This window comes from Ascaphus truei, chromosome 5, assembly GCF_040206685.1.
Source record: "Ascaphus truei isolate aAscTru1 chromosome 5, aAscTru1.hap1, whole genome shotgun sequence".
Lineage (NCBI taxonomy): Eukaryota > Metazoa > Chordata > Amphibia > Anura > Ascaphidae > Ascaphus > Ascaphus truei.
The window spans coordinates 80,736,268-80,758,522 of record NC_134487.1 but is presented as its reverse complement, the minus strand read 5'-3'; the positions used below and the strand labels follow the sequence as shown (position 1 = coordinate 80,758,522).

Genomic DNA, 22,255 nt, shown 5'->3' with positions numbered 1-22,255 from the left:
ACTGGGTTCTGGGGTTTGGGCATATACCGAGAACTGTAACGTAATTCAGTTCCCTGCCCGTTCTTACTGTCCTGGTCTGTGCTGAAGCAGGGAGATTTGGCGGGGAGCAGCAAACTGCTTTCTAGGCAGTATTTTATCCGGTGGTCTGTGTTCCTCATGTCCTTAGGAATCTGGGGGGATTCCTGAGTACATGTTTCGGGGTAACCCGCAACACGAGCCCCCTTCTACCCAAACACACCCTGACAACATTTTACCATAAAAACACCCCTGAAACTCACGCCCTGCACCTCTCTGCTGGTTGGCACTCCTGGAATAGTAATAATACACATACACCTTTATTACAAATGCAGTTACATGCCATGATTGGGTTGAAGAGCCGACAATCACAATTCCCCCATGTGGCTCAGGGGCACCCAGCCGGGCCAAATACCTTTATTACTGGCCTGGGTACCCCCTCACTGTCACAGTTATGATGCAGAAACCTTTGTGAGTGCATTTTCATTTGTATTACATTCCACGTAAATAACAATGTACTACTCTATAAGACTACTTCTGCCTGCTCTTTCATTGTAATATATGCTATTTATTTCATAACAAGAAAAATTGTATATGGTATAAACTATGTTTCTTAACAGTGTACTGTTACATGTGGCTATGGATATCAAATGCGCACAGTGAAATGCATTACTGGAATTTATGGGACTTCTTTGGATGAACGAGAATGTAATGCCGCATCTCGTCCTACAGATAGTCAGGTAAATATTTATTTTATCATTTTAACATTTTTTATTCTCAAAGAATGTGCATATTGACTCATTCGAACTTTTATGGTGTCTTTAAAGAATGGAAGTATCTGTAAATCACATACATATTAGTTGTTAAAAATAGTGGTCAATAACATTTCCTCCCCAATTTGATACAGGCATATATTTACTGGACAGTGGTATGCCATAAGACACCTTCCAGTCCATTAAAGGCAGTAGACCATTAACTGCTAACAAGGATTATGGTTCCTGCTGGCGCATAATGGTGCAATACCCTGTATGTTGTGATATTCTGCATTATCATTATCGTTATCATGCGTTGTCATTGAATCCTATGGAAATTCTGTGATATTCTGCACTAGAACATGATATTATGTGTATCCGCTAGGTAAAATAAAGCTTTCTACATCTATAAACATGGCTCGCATTGTGTAAAAGTCAACCTTTCCCTGTATTTTCCTTGACTGTTTAAACTGGGTTGAATTCTCGCATATTTCCCACAAGTCTCCTTGTCTATGTTATTTGTCTTGACTGTGCAGTTAATTTTCTTTCCCACGTGTAAATCAACATGCAGCAACCATTATGCATAATTTAATATGTGCTCTGCTCTTTATACTGTACCTTTTCATTTTAAAGGCTTCTTGAGCCTGTTAAAATTTTCAACAGTTATCCTACGGGTCCTTTTTTACTTGCTTGTTTGTACAGGATTGTGAAATGCCTTCTTGCCCAGGATCTTCCATTGTATTAACAACTTCATTTCCTGTTGATCAAAGGCAAAAGAATACCCAGTGGAGATATGGGTCATGGACTCCAGTAAGTGACCTTTAATTCTTTAAATTAAGAGTATAAATGTGTTTCTACCAAGTATTAAGGCTACTTGTGTAACCAGAATGGTGTTAACATATCTGCAATATTTATGCAGGTATTGTTCTTCTCCAGATTGTTCGAATTTATTATGTTTTTACATCGAGACATTTAATTCTCAATGAATCAATTAGAGTATAAAGTATATTTATAATCATGAACTGACTGCTGTTAAATGCATTGGGCCCATCCTTTATTTAATTTTGATTGATAGCCGTTACTTAGGAGACGAGAAATACTTATCTCCAGGAACTTCCATATGTAAATGGTGATTATGCCTTGCTACACTTAAAAAATGTTTTTATATTCTCAGTGCTCTACTTCTTGTGGAAGGGGTAATCGCGCTCGCTACGTGAGCTGTAGAGATGTGTATGGTGGTGTTGCTGAAGAATCATTTTGTGACCATCTACCACGACCTGCGGAAGTTTCAAACTGTTTTACTTCTTGTGGGGAATGGCAATCAGGGGACTGGTCTCCTGTAAGTACTATGAGCTCCTTGAGGGGCACTATGTAAAATGAACAGCAAAATTCACACCTACTAAAAGGTTGTATTCTATCTCATGTTTTTCTCTGTTTGACCAGTGCCCTGTAACTTGTGGAAATGGAAAGGTAATGCGACAGGTTGTCTGCATCAGTTATCACCAAAGAATTGAAGATATTAACTGTGATCCTGAGAATCGGCCTATTGAAGAGCAAGAATGTAATATCGCACCTTGCACACCGTACAGCCATTACCCTCATAATCATGATTATCCAATGAGAGTTCCACAACTAGAAAATCCCCATATACATAGGGGACATGACGTGCCTGACAATGTCGACCAAAGGAATATGCCTTCTGCTCGAGGCAACCAGTGGAGAACAGGACCATGGGGAGCAGTAAGCATTTTCCTAAAAATCAATCTTTGTATGCACATCTGCCTATTTTTATACCTTAATAAGTGCATTGTACAATATTTATCTAATGCTTTTTTTTTTGTACTAACTAATGTTTGTGCAGTTTTAGTTGATCTATTGCCCATGTATATTATTAAGAAAGCAAAAAACGGGAACAGCACTCACACCAGAAACTAGCAGATCTTGTATATTGGGTGCATGATGATCAATTGCTTGCCACTTCCGCAATTAAAACACATGTACAGTAGAGGCAACGCTTATTCTAACATTTGCTGTAAACTAGCCGGGTTACATTCTGGGTATGTGCTGGGTATGTGCTGGGTATGTGCTGGGTATGTTCTGGGCTAGTTTGAGGCACGTTTAAGGCATTTCTGCATTGACTAACGACCCATAGGATTAACACAGCAGGGATCCCTGGCAGTCCCATTCAGTTTGAATGGGACTGCCAGGGACCCCCCGCTGTTAATCTGATAGGCCATTAATCAATGCAGAAATGCTGGGGCTAGTTTAAGGAAAGTTTAAGGCATGTATTCAGAATGTACACCTGGGTGTACCTGGGTCTTTTGGGGAATTGCCACTGGTTTTTGTTAGAATAAGAGTTGCCTCTACTGTAGTATCAAAAGTAGAGATCCCTGCACTCCCACGCTGAATCAGTAGTTAAAACATCTAGGCTTCTTTATAAAGTAGTATATAATAAAATGGTGCATAGCTCTAAAACCAGCAGCAAAGCTGAACGTGATACATCAGAAAGAGCACAAGACTAGCGCCTCGGACCAGCATGCCCTTTCTAATGTATCGTGTTCAGCTCTGTTGCTGTTTCTGGAGCTTTGCTACTTTTTTATGTGCTACAGTACTTAATAAAGAAATTTGTACACTATATTTTAACTACAGATTCAGCGTGGGAGTGTAGTGATCTCAATGTTTTTATACTGCCCATTCATATCATTACCATATACCATATTATTTTTTTCTAGATACAAATTCAACAATAAATTTGTTATGTTTTTTGAAAGGTTCAATCTTTGCAGATATGACTAATATCAAAAGTTATTGATTTTTATAGAGTCCCTTTTTATGTGTCTTAAAAATCATCCTAATGACTGTGCATTTTACTAGCATATCCTGTAGTATATTGCCTACAGAATCCTCTATTGTATACGAGATTTATTTTTCTATATCATTTTCACTAGTGTTCCAGCACATGTGCAGGTGGTTTTGAGCGCAGGGTTGTGGTATGCCAGGATGAAGAAGGAAGGAGTAGTCATTTCTGTGACCAGACAGCTAAACCTCCTGAATCAAGGCACTGTGACTCTGGACCTTGTCCTCAGTGGAACCATGGCACCTGGGGAGAAGTAAGAGTGCTGTGTCATTTATAGCACAGATTGCTAAAGTATATTTGTCTGACTCTGTTGACATTACAAGTCACTTAGATTCCTCATTTTTTTAGGCCTGCTGTTTGAAAGCTCCAATATACCACCTCACCTACAGTAATCAAACAATACAAGTTCAGACAGCATACTGTTTAAGTATAAATAAGGGTCACCTTCATCATTAGCCTAAAACCTTCTGGATTCTTTCTCCAGAAACCTGGTAACCTGGATTGTGGAGGTTTCGGGAATACTAGCTAAGATAGAGTAGCCATAAGTATATTTTTATGTCTAATTAAATTTCAGTCCGCACACTTGCAGGACTCTTCATGTCACAAACTGGCATCCTCCTTTATTACGTCTGTGCTGGTCAGTTCTGGTTGTCCTGAATTCACCCTTTATATTTACATGCAGTGTAGATGAAAACAAATGCACATTGTCACTGCTGCATCTTTATTATAACACTTTGTAGCCCAGAAAAAATACAATGTTTCCAGCAGTAGACGCACCCTGATGAAGACTGGGTCTACCCCCAGCGAAATGTGTTTTCTCTACAATACAAAGTGTCATGGTAAAGATGCAGCACGGAGTTGAATTATTGGCACTGAACCTCGTGTGCGGTTGTCTTCATCTACACTGTATTTATTAGCATGTCCCATAACCTGCTTCATTTACCCCATTGTCACATGCTATTCAGTTGTTAGACTTCAGATATTTCTGTGTAGGGACATTCAAATAAGCACACAATAGGAGATTACTAGCACATTTTTTTTATTACGGATGTCTCATTAAATACTAAATTTTACCACACCTACCCAGAAATGTCCAGCTATAGCTTTTATATCTAAACTAGCTGTACCCGGCAAAGCATACGACGATCTAGGAGATATGAAAGGTTATTAATGAAACATGACTCCTTGTTTTCACCCCTCCCTCTAATGCCTTACTGTCTCTTGTCCCCTACTCCATCATGCCCTGCTCTTCTTTGCACTCCCTACCTTACTGTGTCTGCTCCGCTGTGCACACTACACTCCCTCCCCTCCTACCATCTCATCTGTCTCCTTCTCTCCTTGCTGTCTCTTTGTTTCCATCTCCTACTAATCTTGCTGTCTCTCCTCCCCTCTCTTTGCACTCAGTCCTGCCCCATGTGCACACTACTCTCCATTCCCTCCTCCTCTTCATCCATCTGTCTCTTCCTCTCCTTGCTGTGTCTCAGTGTCTCCTTCTCTCGTTACAGTCTTTCTCTGTCTCTTCTTCCCTCCTTGCGGTCTCTCTTCCCCTTCCTCTTCCATTATGCCCTGCTTCTCTTTGCACTCTATTCTCCCCTCTCTTTTCATTCCCTGCCTTACTGTGTCTGCTCCTCTCTGTGCACACTACACTCCCTCCTTTCCAACTCATCTGTACATCTGTATCCTTCTCTCCTTGCTGTCTCTCTGTTTTCTCCTCACCTTAATGTCTTTCCTACCCTCTCTTTGCACTCCCTCCTGCCCCATGTGCACACTGCTCTCCATTACATTCACAGAGGGGGAGGGATGTGCAGCCTCACTGGCTGTCCCTGGGTGAGTGACAGGCTGCTGAGACTACCACAGATGGTGAGAGATGTGCAGTCTCACTGGTTGTCCCTGGGTGAGTGACAGTCCAATGAGTCTATCACAGATGGGGTGGATGTGCAGTCTCATTGGCTGTCCTTATGTGAGGGAGCGTTCTCATTGTATCACAGAGGGGGAGGAATATGCAACCTCACTGGCTGTTGCTGAGTGACAGGCCGTTCAGCCTATCACATAGGGATATCCAAACATCCTTTATATATATATATATATATATATATATATATATATATATATATATATATATATATATATATATATATACAGTGTTCGACAAACCTATACATTTGCTCGCCCTGGGCGAGTGGATTTAACATTGTGGTGAGCTCCTATTGGCCCAAGCAGCACACAAGTGGTACTAGGTGGCGAGTAGATTTTTTTGTTCGGCGAGTAGATTTTTTGGTGATTTGTCGACCACTGTATATATATATATATATATTATATATATATATTATATATATATATATATATATATAATATATATATATATATAATATATATATATATATATATATATATATATATATATATATATATATATGCAGACCTGCCTAAGACATGCAGATGAGCATACAGTTGTATTTACATTTATATATATATACATACACATACACATACAGATGCCGCCACCAGTAGTATCCGATGACTTGCCTTGGAAAATCTAGGGCTATCTCACAGTAACGCTGCAACATTTCTGTGAGATTTCTGCAGCCACAGATTAATGGCCCATCGGATTACCACAGCGGAGGTCCCTGCAGTCCCATTCAAAATGAATCTCTAAGTATATATATATATTCTAATAATGATATCAACAAAATCCAGCAAACAAATTACCCTTAGCCTTGAAGACCTAAACAATTAGGTCATATTTTTATGTTTTTTTTTATTATATGCCATTGGATGATTATTTAGAGCTTTTTTTAAACTTGATTTTTACTGCTGTTCTTGGATTCAAGTTTTACTTACAGTATTGTGGAAAATGGCTACTTGTTTCATGTACATGTGTGTTAGTTAACGTTGCATATGTTTTGTTTTTGCTGTGCAGTGTACACAAACATGTGGAGGTGGGATGAGAACAAGATCCGTGATTTGCCAGCTGAGACATGGACAACATCTGGATGATCAAAGCTGTGAAATCCTAGATAAACCCCCAAATGAGGCACAGTGTAATACACACGCATGCCCTGCTGATGCTTCATGGCATCCAGGACCATGGAAATCGGTACGATAGTATTTACTTTATTTTTATAGTAAATTATATGCAGAGCTTTTGCCAGTGGATACCAATGTTTGAAATGTACAGCCTAGTAGTTATCTAAAGCAAATATATATTTAATTTTGTAATATTTAGTAATTATATTTTGAATAATATATGTGTGTTTAGGTATGTGTTTGTATATGTGTGTATACAAACACATATGGAGTGGTGCTGGAAACACTTAGGGACTTATTCTATATCCACCGCAGTAGCCATTCGGACTGTATTCATCAGAAATTCCCGAATAACGTCAATGGGGAATTTCGGCTGAAAACCGTCCAAACAGCCACTTCAGCAGATATACAGTATAATATAATATACAGTATAATAAGACTCTTAACACTTATAGATTTATACAACCAGTCATTATATCAGGTAAGATGCTCTGATTAACAGAATTTCTACCACTTGGAGCAGGAGGATGACAATGGAACTCTCAGCTTTGAACAATGTGAGCTGAGAGCCTGCTGTAAAAGAAAGTTATATTGCATACATTAAATAGGTGATCTTAACTATCAAATAACCAATGTAGCCTCCACTCATCATCAATAAGAGCTAATTATCCACTACTGGTTCTGCCACTAGTGATTTACCTGTAGGCAGTGGAACAAATAACTGAGGGCTTAATATTGCCCTATTGTGTAAATAAAATTCTATAAAATTTTAATTTATCCATTTTGCTATGATATTCTTAGGTTCTTACACATGAATAGTATGTCTGTCATCTAATCCTTTAATTGAAAATATGCATTTGTATATTTCTCCCCAATTCCCAACTGATCTAAAGAATGGCATTACCAGCCTGATAGGTTTAATGATACATCCTTTTCGTTTATTTTCTTTCACCACCTCTATTCTGTTTACAGTATGTCATTCTGTGAGGCATGGCCTTTAGAAGTGAACAAAGTACTCTAGTGAAGTCTCTCTACATATTGGAATTACTACTGTCCTGGCTAAGCTCATTCTAAAGCTTGCCGGGAGCATAGCGGGCTAGCCGCGGGTCTGTTCTCCGGTTAAAAACGGAGTTTCCCGCGCGGCGGCCGCTTCAATAGATAAGCGCTAATGGCGCTTACTATTGAAAGCGCCCGAGGCGCAGGAAAACCAGCCGAAAACGGCCGAAGACAGCTTGCGCGCCGCCCGCACTATTTTTAAACTGCGGGGGCAGCCGCATTAGATTCAGCCCGGCCGCTGCTGTACCTCCACCTTTTAGCTGCTAGACTCACAATCTTTAGTGTGACATTTTGTGAACGCAGTCCTTAAAAATATCAAATTCAATTGTAATTGTGAAAATGTGTTGTTTATATGGTTACACAATATTGTCCTATATAAATACATGCATAGGGCAGAAACTACAACCAATATCCATATTAAATGAAGATAAACACCAACATTAGAGTACTTTCCTCATTGAGGCCATTGGATACTAAGCTATAAGCCAGGGTTGGCCAACTCCAGTCTTCAAGGGCAACAAACAGTGAAGGCTTTCAGAAAATCCATGCTTCTGCACAGGTGGCTCAATTAGTGACTCGGTTATTATGACTGAGCCACCTGTGTTGAAGCAGGTATGTCCTGAAAACCTGACCTGTTGGTGGCTCTTGAGGACTGGAGTTGGCCACCCCTGCTCTAAGCATGAATGTTTTACCAATTTATGTACATAGTGTACATAGTTATGTCCCTCCATGCCCTATGATATAACTGATGCTATTCCAAGAGATTGTAATTCTCGAGCAGAATTGTGTCCTGTTCTCCCAAAGGCTGCTTTGAACCACTGTGAATAAGGTCCAAAATTATACCTATATATATCTATATGGATACTTTTTTTTTATAACTTTTATCTTAGTTATGCATTTTACTATGGAAATGTAAATAAGGGCATTTTTAAAAGAACGGACATATTATCAATTACAGTAGTGTGTGTGTGTGTTTCTCTCTTTACCTCTCTATACATGTGCAGATGTACCCAGACTTACTGTCCCCAGCGCTGCAGACAAACAAGCAAAAGTCTGCCGCGCTAGAGACAGCATCTGTGGCCTTCGCTCTGTGGGGGGTCCATACTTCTAGATGCCCCCCTCAGTGTTAGTCCTTCGGTGTTGTGACCACTGTGGTTTCGGCACCTACAATTTTAAGTTTTGTTTTATATATATATATATATATATATATATCAAATGGAAATATTACTTTGTGCTCATTTGCATGTCTTAGACAGGTCTGCAACCCTGCCTTTCACCATTATCACCCAGCATACAGTGCTTCCACTACAGCAAGGGATTCTGGGAAATGACATGCAAATGAGCACACGGTGCCACCTTTTGCTTCAAAACTATTAACATGGTCCCCTATAAGCTTATGCTTGCTGCATTGCACAGCTTTTGAGCAATTATATATATATATAACAGCTAACATTTCACAGCTTCTTTTTACTTCCAGTCTATATCACACACCTACGCTATTTTAAATTGTCCTATTAAAATATATTCCTATTTTTGGTCACATAGAGCAATGTTCGCCTGGTATTGGAAACATTGTGTATACAATTTTATAAAATGTGTTCCAATATTTATATTTTTAGATATTCTTTTTCATACATTTCAGCTCATTTGATATAAAATGTGAAATGTTTTAAATTAAGAAAATTGTTTCATGGCTTAGTTAAGCCTGCAATGAATAATGCAATCCCAAAGATAATGACACATTTGCCATACATTTAAAGGCAAGTTTATGCTTTGTTAAAATGTATAAATTTATATAAATATATATATATATATATATATATATATATATATATATATATATATATATATATATATATATATAGTGCAGAATAAATGAGTTCTTCAGTATTAGGTGATACATTTTTTATTGGACTAACAATTTATGTCATAGGACAAGCTTTCGAGAGTTCTCCTCTCTTCTTCAGGTCAAGCAATACTGATATACAAAGGATTCTATGGCTAAAACAGTGTAGAGAAACAAACAAACAAACAAAAAACCCCAGATATGTACTGTAGATAAGGTAGGGTGTTAAAAGTGTTTGAAGCCAGGGGACAGTGACAAAGGAAGGTGGGGAGGGATGCTGGGGGGGGGGGGGGGGAGAAAGTGTTGATAAGAATGGAGGCAAGCAGGATAATTACAAACAATTTTGATAGGGTGTGAGAAAACCCATGTCTGCATTAAGTCCTTTGGTTTTGGTGTCAAAGAGTCTTATCATTCTGAGTTCAAATGTTTTCTGTTCTTGGGTGCGTTTAAACATTCCATTGAGGATTTTGATTTTTAAATCATTTATGGAATGATCTGGTTGTGAGAAGTGATGTCCCACAGGTGAGCAGTATCTTCCTTCTTCGTGCCTGTGCATATTCATTCTTCCTTGTAGTTTTTGGCTGATAAAGGAGGCGCAGTGTTGCTTATGAACACAAATAAATACATACAGTAGAAGAAGGCAATAGACAACTCACAGACAACACCTACTACAAGAAACTCACACATGATCCAACCCAGGAATATACAAAGCAACTCACGAATCTCATTCAAACATTCCCTAACCACCTGCAACCACAATTGAAGCAACGAATACCTGACAACCTAGGAGTTGGGATCTTCTACATGCTTCCCAAAATCCACAAACCAGGATACCCCGGCAGACCTATTATAACAGGTATGGATACACTCACGGAACAAATATCAGGCTTAGTGGAGAATATCCTCAAACCTTTAGTCAGAAGCACCAACAGCTTCATACAAGATACCACAGATTTTCTCAATAATCTTAACAACATCAACCAACTACCATCCAACACACTGCTAGTTACCATGATGTAGAATCCCTTTACAGCAACATCCCCCACAAGGATGGTATTGAGGCATGCCTGCATTTCCTTACAACATATCCCCTGGATCAGAAATACAGCGCTGATGTAATTACCAAACTGATAGAATACATCCACACAACTACTTCAGTTTCAACAAGGAAATGTACCTACAACTAATGGGGACTGCAATGGGTACCAAGATGGCACCGCAATATGCCAATCTTTTCATGGCAAATCTTGAACAAAGATTCCTAACTACATGCCCCCACAAACCCTACAAATACTACAGATACATTGATGACCTGTTTATAATATGGACAGAGGGTGAAGAAAATCTAAAACAATTCTACGAGTCCCTGAACTCATTCCATGCATCAATTAAACTCAAAATGGATTATTCGGCAAACCTAGTAAACTTTCCAGATACTGTACAACAGTAACACTGAAAGATGGCAAACTACACACCTCTGTATACAAGAAACCAACAGACAGATGCAGTTACCTCCACAACTCCAGCTTCCATCCCACTCATACAAAACAAGGTATCATACACAGCCAGGCTATAATATACCACCGCATATGCTCTGACACTGAAGACAGAAACAGGCATCTCACAACCCTGACCGAATCGTTCAGACAGAAGGGATAAAAACCAAAGACCATTGCCAAAACTATTACATCTGCACTAAAAGCCCCACGAGAACACCTGCTACAATACAGACAGAAAGAACCTACCACACGCATACCACTAGTGACCACATACAGTACAACCCTACCCTAGAGGGTATACGAAAAATAATCAAAGATCTGCAGCCCATGCTGGCAGAGGATGCAACACTAAAAGAAATCTTTCCCAAACCTCCCATTCTTGCATTCCGGCAACCACCAAACCTCAAACAGAAATTAGTCAGCAGAAAACTTCACAACGATTTTAAAGACACTGATAATGGCACAAAACCGTGCAACAAAAAACGTTGCAAACTCTGCAAACATATATGCCAAGATCCCACAGCCAGTCACAACCATAGAACATTCAATGTTAAAGGATCATACAGCTGCACATCCAGGAATATAGCGTATATGATTCAGTGCAACAAATGTGACCAAGGTTGCTACATTGGGGAAACCAGCCAAAAACTACAAGGAAGAATGAATATGCACAGACACTCTATACTCCATCACGAAGAAGGAAGATACTGCTCAACTGTGGGACATCACTTCTCACAACCAGATCATTCCATAAATGATTTAAAAATCAAAATCCTCAATGGAATGTTTAAACGCACCCAATAACAGAAAACATTTGAACTCAGAATGATAAGACTCTTTGACACCAAAACCAAAGGACTTAATGCGGACATGGGTTTTCTCACACCCTATCAAAATTGTTTGTAATTATCCTGCTTGCCTCCATTCTTATCAACACTTTCTATCCCCACCCCCATATCCCTCCCCCTCCCCACCTTCCCTTGTCCCTGTCCCCTGGCTTCAAACACTTTTAACACCCTACCTTATCTACAGTACATATCTGGGTTTTTTTTGTTTTTTTTTTGTTTCTCTTCACTGTTTTAGCCATAGAATCCTCTGTATATCAGTATTGCTGACCTGAAGAAGAGAGGAGAACTCTCGAAAGCTTGTCCTATGACATAAATTGTTAGACCAATAAAAAGGTATCACCTAATACTGAATAACTCATTTATTCTGCACTATCGCAACTGGACCAACGCGGCTATTTTCTGCTTTATATACATATATATATATATATATATATTTATATATATATATATATATATATATATATATATATATCTTTTATTTCTTCCACATTGTAATCAGTTTTATTTATGATAAAAAATGTTTAATATTTCTATACATTTAGATGGTATACAAAACTAGGGTAAATTGAGACAAAAATATTAACATTACTTTCAGTGTAACCGTATTCAAGCAACATGCACTTATTCGTGTGTGAAACCTAAACAAAAGGAGATAATACGAAGGAAAATATATATATATTAACTAATAGAGTTATTATGTAGAACCAGAGTGGTACAGTAATTGCTGATTCCTTTGTAGTATGTACTGTATGATGCAACTAAATATTAGGAATATACAGAGAGATTAGGTGCAGACACATACCCGGTAGAAAATTTCATTTTCTTTTTGTTTGTTTACAAAAATGAAGCCCACCAAAATATTTTTTGATTATTATTCCTGCTTACAAAAAATAAAGTGTTTTGGATAGGAGGCAATATTGTTACTTCCCACTTGAGAAAAATGCAGAAATGTTATACTGTATACTCCAGGGGAGGTTAAAAAAATTATATATATATATATATATAGACATATATAGATATATGCAGTATATACAAGTAGATATCTCTACAAGAAATAATTCTGCGGGTTAATCTGTAATTGATGTTGGAAAAACTTCTACAGATTGATGTTGTAAAGATTATACGAATTCCTTGAAGTGTTTTTATATTTTTTAGGTTCAATTAATTTATTCCCAGGGGTCAAATTATAGTTTATTATATTTTAGTTAGAAACAAATTAACAGACTTAGCTTGTCCTGACATTATAACTTCATGGCCGCATAATAAAAATGATTCTATATGTCAAGCAATATTAATTTCTCCTTGGTATTCCTTGTATTTTCTCTTCTAAAGTTCTGGAAACATGTTTGCATTCGTGGAAGAAATGTTGTGTTAATTAATTAATTGTATATGAATCTAAAGGGTTTTCACATCTTTTAAAGTAAAGAATGTATTTGTTTTTATTTTAATGAGAATATTGTACTATGTCGCATAAAAGCTACTGCTTTCCGAAGTAAAAAAATGTATATTTTTTTAATGTCCTTTTATATTAAAAGGCGTTGCAATAGAAGGGTATTGGTTTTGAAGCCAGACATGCTATACCTCTTTCAGGGCTGCTAATGTGTTAACCTAACTTTCAAGTTACCTCAATTTTTTTATACAGAATTTAATGTTTACAAGTTTGACATTCTTGTGTTTCATTTCATGGGGTCTAAGATTAATGCCCCAATTAAGGGTGTTTTCTGTCCGTTTGTTCTTGTTCAATATGTATACCATTTATCAAGTTAATTTGCCACAATTTGCCTCAGTGAACAAGTTGACGACTGTCAAGGAGGGGGTTAGAAGGCGTTATACAGTATGATTCACATGTACAGTAATATAGTGGGATGCATCGCGTTCTGCATCTGAACTCATCGTTTTCCTCCTGTTACTGTCTACTCTAAGCCTCTGTGTCTAACACACCAAACAGTTTGGTACTGTACATTTGACAGTGTTGCAGACAGTAAAAGGAAATTCTCATATGTCAGTGCTCAGTTTTCAGGAACTTGTTATGTAGAACACCATGTATTTTGTAGATTACTATAGAAAAGAGGGAAGGAATAGTATACAGTATAATATTTATAGAAAACTAGTAAAAAGGCACACGATTGCCTGTATATTCTGTTAAATTGAATTTATATATTAAAAGTTTCAAATGTTGTTTGCTAGAAATCTGTGATATTTAAAGAAATGAGTTTTTTTTAAATATTGGCCAGTAGACAGCAGCAGAAACAAAAGAAGCTTATTTCAGTATACGTTACAAAAACATTAGTTCATTTTCACTTTTTTTTCATGGATGCTCAAGATTCCTTTGTGTGTAACATACAGATGATATTTAACCCATGTACTGTTTGTGTGCATATTGTGTTTTGTGTCTCAATCTGGTCTGCATACTGAATGTCTTTTTACTGCATTTTCTAACACGTTTGGAATCTGCTTTCATGATTGAAACACCCTAATTGTTAAAGTATCCTGGCTCTGTAATTAAATCCTTCAGTGGCATTATTTCAAAGAGCATGTCGTGTTAACTAGTTTCCTTTGTAAAATATTAAAAGTTCTCAAACTGCACTGTAATTTTTGTCATTACTTATTTACTCCACACCCATAAGTGTTTTGAAAAATCTGTTAATAGATTTTGCAATGTTGTTAAATCAACAATATTATTATAACCTTTTAATTTAAAATTGTGATGTCCCTTCATGTTATGTTGGAACTTAATACTAAACCTCAATGAATCTCATATGTTGAGTTTGTAGTGTTTAGCACATTATCTAAGAACACTCTCCTGGTATGAATATATTTATTTTATAAATGTCTAGGGCCAGATCTACATCCATATAATGATTTGCTTAGAAGGCATTGTCATATCACAAAGAGCAACACATACATTACTCTAATCCTTTTGATGCTGTGGGTAACGTGATGTACCGCAATCTCATGAGATGTGTGTGTGATCCAGCATGTCCATGGCTAAGATATGGATCCATGTTATTAATATCATTAGCATGCAAAACGATGTCATGTATTACCAACTTCTTCAACAAAATCTGTTTTGCATTTGCTGATTACACCTACACGTATACTGGGTCCATGTGTTGTCCTTACTTGGGTATGCGATCCGGTTGGGGACTTATGAGACACCCAGAGATAAATCTTTAGAGTAAGATTATTTAAGCTATGCCATTGTTGATGATAAACTTAAAGATAGAGAATTAAAATACAGTCACTAGAATGGGAAGGTAAAGAATAGGAGGAAACCCGAAAAAAAATAATTAAATATTAAACTATTATCCCACATAAAATAGAGATTAAATATAAAAATTTGAGGTAAAAATGTAGGAGCCATATGTGACGGGGGTAAATGAGTGATAGAGAGTAACAGTAGATCATTATATATTAAAAGATTTTAAGATTGTCATTCACTCGTTTTGAATTTAATCAGCACGGGTGTTTGAGGAATACAACCTTTGACTTGAATCATCAGTTCATGACAGGAATTGAAACATGTATGACCCCGAATTAGCTAGCCCATGAGTCTTTCTTTTTACTGTATACTGTATGTCTTTACTAACAATTAGAATATTTAAAATTGTATATAAATACATTTAAACCTTATGTTATGTGGCATTAGCAAGCTGTTCCTTGCGGAAATGTACATGATTTGCTTGGCTGTCAGCTGGCAGCCACGTGTTGTGGTTGGTAAGTGTAGGAAGTATGAAGTCTGTGGCTGAGTTATATCCTTCATGAGCATGGGCTTTGAGTTAAAAGGGTTTTCCTTGATGATAATCACACATGGAACATATTATATTATTTTAATATTTAACGGTTATATTAAAGGATAAGTACATCACTTATTATCACATTGGAAATGTTGTGCAGTTGTTCAATTTAAAGTATTTCAAATGTTACTCTAGCTTCTGCATCTTCCTCCAATATGCACACATTTAATTTTAGTTTGCCCTCTACCAAAATGTAGAAATTGATTAGCAATTTTTTGAATTGTCTATCCTCTTGCTAATAATAAATTGTGTACACATTTTTTTCAAAATAAAACGAAAAGTTTATCAAATATAATATACAGGCATACCCCGCATTAACGTACGCAATGGGACCGGAGCATGTATGTAAAGCGAAAATGTACTTAAAGTGAAGCACTCCCTTTTTCCCACTTATCGATGCATGTACTGTACTGCAATCGTCATATATGTGCATAACTGATGTAAATAACACATTTGTAACAGGCTCTATAGTCTCCCCGCTTGCGCACAGCTTCGGTACAGGTAGGGAGACGGTATTGCTGTTCAGGATGTGTTGACAGGCGCATGCGTGAGCTGCCGTTTGCCTATTGAGCGATATGTCCTTACTCGCGAGTGTACTTAAAGTGAGTGTCCTTAAACCGGGGTATGTCTGTACTCATGGTACATTTTATAGAGTATATGTCTATTAAAATGTGATGATTAAAATATACTATGATTTTTTTTATGAAGTGCCACATTTCATTGCAATTGTTGCATATATTTAAACATCGCAGTTAAGTTTAAAAATGGTGAAAAACAGAGCAAAGCTAAAAATCCTCTTCAGGTCCTTTCTACATTGCAAATATGGGCCACTTCATTGGTCTATGTGAACTTAGTCACAGTGGTGCTCTATAGACATACAAGGTACATTGTAATAACTTATACCGATAGATCTGAAGCCTTTAGAGCTTTTATTTTGCAGACTTCATTTTTACATGGGATTCCTTGGAAATCAAGGGATAACAAGAAAGACAAATCATTCCTTTAAAGGAGCAATCCATGCGTTTTTTTAAAATCACATTTATTGATTTTTTTACACAGGATTGAAGTCGGGGATCTCTGAAGCTGAACCCCATTAATGTGCACTCTGGGGATCCCCTGTATTCAGAGTTACAGACATCTGCAGGAGGTGCCCACAGTCACTCTGCTTGGCTACCAGGAGTGGTAGAGTTTTGAAGCTCCCGTGCCCTGTGGGCCAATGGGAAGCCGTGACGTCATCAAGTTCGGCTTCCTATTGGCCCGTGTGATGCAGAAGCTTTAAACTTTGCCGAAATACCAGCACCCCCTTTGGAGGTCTGTATTTCAGGAAGCAGGGGGTCTCAGTAGATGAAATAAATCAGGTTCAGCTCTGGAGACACCCTGCTTCAATCTAAAAATAAAATAAAACAAGCGTTTGGATTGCTCTTTTAATCTGGATAATGCACTTTACTGATATTCCTAACTCTCACTGATGGCACTCACAGTTCTAACCCCCACAACCACTAACACTATTTTCAAAGCCTCCTAAACAAACAAAAAAGGATACATACTTTTATTTTATATTGCTTTTAGTAAAACCTAAAGGGCTTTAATATGAGACCAATGACCATAGACTGGCCACCAATAGAATAGGAAAATGCTATGGAATGAGTGAAAGTGCCCTCTCGTTCATTCATACTGGTTACTACCAGGGCAGCGAAGGAGAAGCAGCACTTCACCTCCATCCTCCCTGGCTTTATCTGTTGTATCATCTGAGTCAAAATTGGTTAATGACTCAGCTTGTCACTCAGGGTAACATTGACTTATAAAAATCAAAGTGCAATATTAATGTGACATTTTGATGTCACAGAAATCTGATTCACAGGACCGATAATCAGCATAGGTAGTCCTAACATATAACTTTTGTCAGGTTTGCCCTCATCACCAATCACCTCAATAGTTGCTTATCACACTTTAATGATGTACCCTCTTCTGTGCCACCTATGTCCATCGCCCTCTTATTCCTGTGACAGCCTAGTGGAAATTCTTCCCCATGTAAGGGTTTTTTTTCCCATTTGTGTTGAGATAGATAAAAGTTCATAAATGTATGACCTTCATAGCTTTAGTTGTTACATTTTTTTTCAATAATGTTCATGTTTCATCTCTGTAAATTATTACGCTTGTTAAGTAATTAAGTATATAGTGATATTTAGAATTACCTAGTATGGCAGAATAGGTGTGAAGAAGCTAGTGTAAGCTGATTTACTCACTGCTTCCTTTCCTTTACCCTTTTTCAGCCTGATCACACGCTTCATTGTGGAAATCTCCAGCAGTCTATTTTAGGGGGTTATGCTCTGAACTGCATTAGTTTCCGATATACAGTAGCTTCTATTGACTTGAATGGGCATATCCATGCGTTAGTGTGTGATCAGCACAAACGCACCTTAGCGCATAACCCCCACAGTGATCTAGAATAATAAAATCGCTGCTTTCGTGCTTTCTTAATAATGTGGGAATTGCTAAATAATTATTTTTACAAATATTTATTTATTTATTAGCGTGTAACAGAAGTGATATGTGCTATGTGATTTGCACAGTTCTACTTTAGTACCTAAAGTACAGATGCAGCGGCCATAATTTTACGAAATCACGCGGTTTATACCTTGGAATACCCATGTCATGGCGCGGGATTTCTACCAACCGTACCCCCTTAAGACGCTAGTGCAGGCGAGTGCATAAAATGGCATTTTATTGTTCTGGTTTTTAAACACCTGAAATTGACACAGTTGCACAGTAGCACAGTACTGTACACATTACAATTCATTTATTTCATTGCATATAATTGCACACAATCCATAAAATTCAAACAAAGCAACCGAGACAAATGCGCATGCCTGGGGCGATTGGCCGCGTTCATGCCACGTGGAGTACCGCAGTGCACACGAAAACGGCGCCGTGATGCCTTCAAATAATGGCCGCAGGATCTGTAGAGTAGATTTGAAAACATATTAAACATAAAGCAGTCTGTTTATCAAAGCCTGATGGCTCCATTAGAGAGAGTGTCAAACTGTTATTGTATTTCTGGTAAATACTCTTCTATGCACCTTTTGCAACAGAACACAAACCAAAAATGTGATGTGATATTTCAAAGATCATATTTTTATTTTTATTGTGCGCCAACATTTTAGCTAAAAAGTAATCCAAACCTTCATAAAATGTACATAGTATGTATGAAGTCTTAATACATATGACACAATGAATTGTTTGAACTGAATTTTAAAGCTGTGCGTCTTGTTGAATACCTTGTTGAATAAACCTTATAGGGGATTATGCCAAGTTCAGCTTGGCGGATGATTTTGATGCACACCTTTTTTGGTCCACAGAAACATTCTTGTTTAGTAGATACTGTACAGATGAACCCCGTTATAACGCGGTCCTCGGGGGCCACCCGATCAGACCACGTTAAAACCGAGTTCGCGATAATTTTAAAAAAAATGGCCGGCGTGCGTCCGATCGGAACGAGGGAGGTGCCGGCAGCCCCAGCACGTTCCCCCAGAAGCCCCAGCACTTCCCCTGGCCAGCACTTCCCCCAGCACTTCTCCCACCACGATCCCCAAACTCTTCTCCCACCACGATCCCCCAGCACCTCTCCCACCACGATCCCCCAGAACCTCTCCCACCACAATCTCCTAGCACATCTCCCACAACGATCCCCCAGGACCTCTCCCACCACAATCCCCTAGCACATCTCACACAACGATCCCCCAGCACTTCTCCCACCACAATCCCCCAACACTTCTCCCACCACGATCCCCCAGCACCTCTCCCACCACGATCCCCCAGAACCTCTCCCACCACAATCTCCTAGCACATCTCCCACAACGATCCCCCAGGACTTCTCCCACCACAATCCCCCAACACTTCTCCCACCACAATCCCCCAGCACCTCTCCCACCACGATCCCCCAGCAGTCACAGCCCCAGCACATACCTCAGCAGCCCCACCACGATCACCAGGCATAGAGGAGGAGGCAGGAGTGAGGCGCCAGCAGCCCCAGCAGGTTCCCCAGCAGCCCAAGCACAAACAGAGGTAGGGAGGGTGTATGTGTATGTGTGTAAAGTTTGTTAAAAAAAAATATATATATATTTTTAATTTTCGGGGTACACTTCGGGGTCCACTCTCACACCGCGTTATAAGCGGATCCACGTTATAGCGGATTGCGCTATAACAGGGTTGAGCTGTACTATTTACATCTGTGTGCAAAGCGCAGCCCATTTCGGTGGACAAAAATAAATAAAAAATGCTTGCTCATGACGCAAATTGAGAAATTTCAGGTTAGTATATTTCAACCCCGTTATAACGAGATCCGTTACAACGCGAATCCGCTTATAACGCGATGCAAGCGTGTCTCCCAATTTTCGTATTATGAATACTTTACAACACGATTATTAGTACCTTAAATACTTTATTGTACAATGCATACAATTGTACATTATTTCTAACGCGATCCGCTTATAACGCGATTTCATTCTTTGGACCCCAAGCACAGCGTTATAAGGGGGTTGAGCTGTACTTAGGCACATACAAGGGCAATTTAAAATGATATCTGTGCACCAGTTTTGAACCAAAAAAGCTGTTTGTGATGCTTAATACATATACCCCAGTCTTTAGATCACTTTAGTTGCTAACACTCAATATATTTTCCTCATTAAATCAACAAGAGCAGTTGAATGAATTTCACTTACCCCCAGATACATCCAGCTCCGTTTCATGTTAACAAGCATGAAGTCCAAATGACTTGAATAGGAGATAGTCCTTGTTTGGGTATGTTAACCAAGTGGTGCGCAAACTTTTGTTGCAGCACCCCCTGCCTTCTCTCCCCAGGTGCTCGCGCCTCCTCCTTACCATAGTGCGGCGTCAAATGATGCAGCAGGGTCGAGTAACGTCACGTCACATGACCCCACGGAATCATTTGACACCGCATTGCCATGGAGACATGTCCAGAAGCCGGCTGAATCTCGGTAAGTTCAGGTTGCAGAGGCCTTACGCGATCCCCCGGCATTTAATTTAAGTGCCTTGGGGAAGAACGCGGGGCTTCTGAAACCATCGCACTCCCAGTTTGCGCACCCGTGTTAACCCAGAGCAGAGTTTGTTCAATAACCTCTCAATATAAAGTTGCCTTGTAAGTGGGAACATACCTTTACATGTGTAAACCAGTGGTTCTCAACCTTTTTTGAGCGGTGTCACCTGTGAATGATTTTTAGAATGTTGCTGTTCAGACATCATTTAACCCCTCCTCGCTTACACATAACGCACTCACCCACATGCACACCCACCAAACTTAACACTCACCCTTCTTACACACTCCACATTCAGTGGCACACATCATATGCACCCTTTTACTCAATACACACCACATGTATCCTGTCAAAAAACACTCTCTCCCTCTTTCTTAATAATCACACCACATACTTTTCCCCACCCTATGTAAAGCACTCATCTCCTGGTTTCTCTACAAGAAACGCTACTACACAACCCCTCCCCCCCTTCAACCCCCCACATGAAGCCTTCCCCATCATCACCCAGCATACAGCACTTCTACTGCAGCAAGGGATTCTGGGAAATGACATGCAAATGAGCATGTATATATATATATATATGTGATACACACAGGAATACCGCTCGACACAATAGATCACTAGAGTCCACGAAACTGTCAATGTGTAGTATAAATGATACTAGACAGTGGTGCTAAAGGTTGAAATAATATTGTAACAACAGAAAAAGCAACCTTATAAAAAGCACACGGACATACCGAACAAGTGTAAACAAGGATTTTATTAAAGTGAGTTAAAAACAAGGGATGAAAATTAAAAGAGGAGGGGTACTCGCATCTACCATGTATATGTACCTTGAGGCAAGGGTCTAACAATAGAGCCAATTCTGACACCAAATTCAAACAACACAAGGAGCTCTATTTAAGCAAACATGTGGAACCTGTAGACACACTACAAATTAGTGCATGTCCAGATAGATGATCACGTGACAATATAGGTGAATAACTGCAGTAAGTGGAGGCATGAATAGCACAAATAACAGTATTATATATATGTCACCACTAAAAGCATAGGTGTCACGGGCAAAGGATAGCTATAGCCTCTGGTCAAGAGAAAAAAGGTAGGGCCCCCCTCAACAGACTCCCACTCCAACGCGTTTCGACTTGGAAACGGTCTTCTTCGGGGAGTGGTGAGGGGAGAAATGAGCTAGAATTTATAATGGAGTATGTTAAAAGAATTTGCGCCAAAAATACATTTAATGTGTAACAGCTGTGATCAGTGTGAATACACACAGTGTAACGTCGCGTCATGATTGCTATAGAAGCATAACTATGGACCTAATTGGTCAAGGGGAGTCACCTGGTACACGTCTGACACTCCCATGTAGATCTCGTCATATGACGCATATGACATCATCGCGTATAGTGCGTCATTACGTGAATTTGTCATAGCAACCAAAAGTTGCTTATCATCGACCGTGAACCTGCCCTAATCCCTGCAGGAACCTAACTACAGACCTCATTGG

At 38.8% G+C, this 22,255-nt stretch overlaps 1 protein-coding gene across 1 annotated transcript in view; it reads left to right on the top strand.

Moving 5' to 3' along the window:
* ADAMTS20 (ADAM metallopeptidase with thrombospondin type 1 motif 20) overlaps positions 1 to 22,255 on the top strand; it is a 293,501-nt gene that overhangs the window by 227,324 nt on the left and 43,922 nt on the right. The window contains exons 23-28 of the mRNA XM_075600093.1: positions 636 to 755; positions 1,470 to 1,577; positions 1,942 to 2,106; positions 2,211 to 2,507; positions 3,716 to 3,877; positions 6,545 to 6,721. Coding sequence (XP_075456208.1) covers positions 636 to 755; positions 1,470 to 1,577; positions 1,942 to 2,106; positions 2,211 to 2,507; positions 3,716 to 3,877; positions 6,545 to 6,721 — 1,029 coding nt within the window. The remainder of the gene's footprint in view (positions 1 to 635; positions 756 to 1,469; positions 1,578 to 1,941; positions 2,107 to 2,210; positions 2,508 to 3,715; positions 3,878 to 6,544; positions 6,722 to 22,255) is intronic.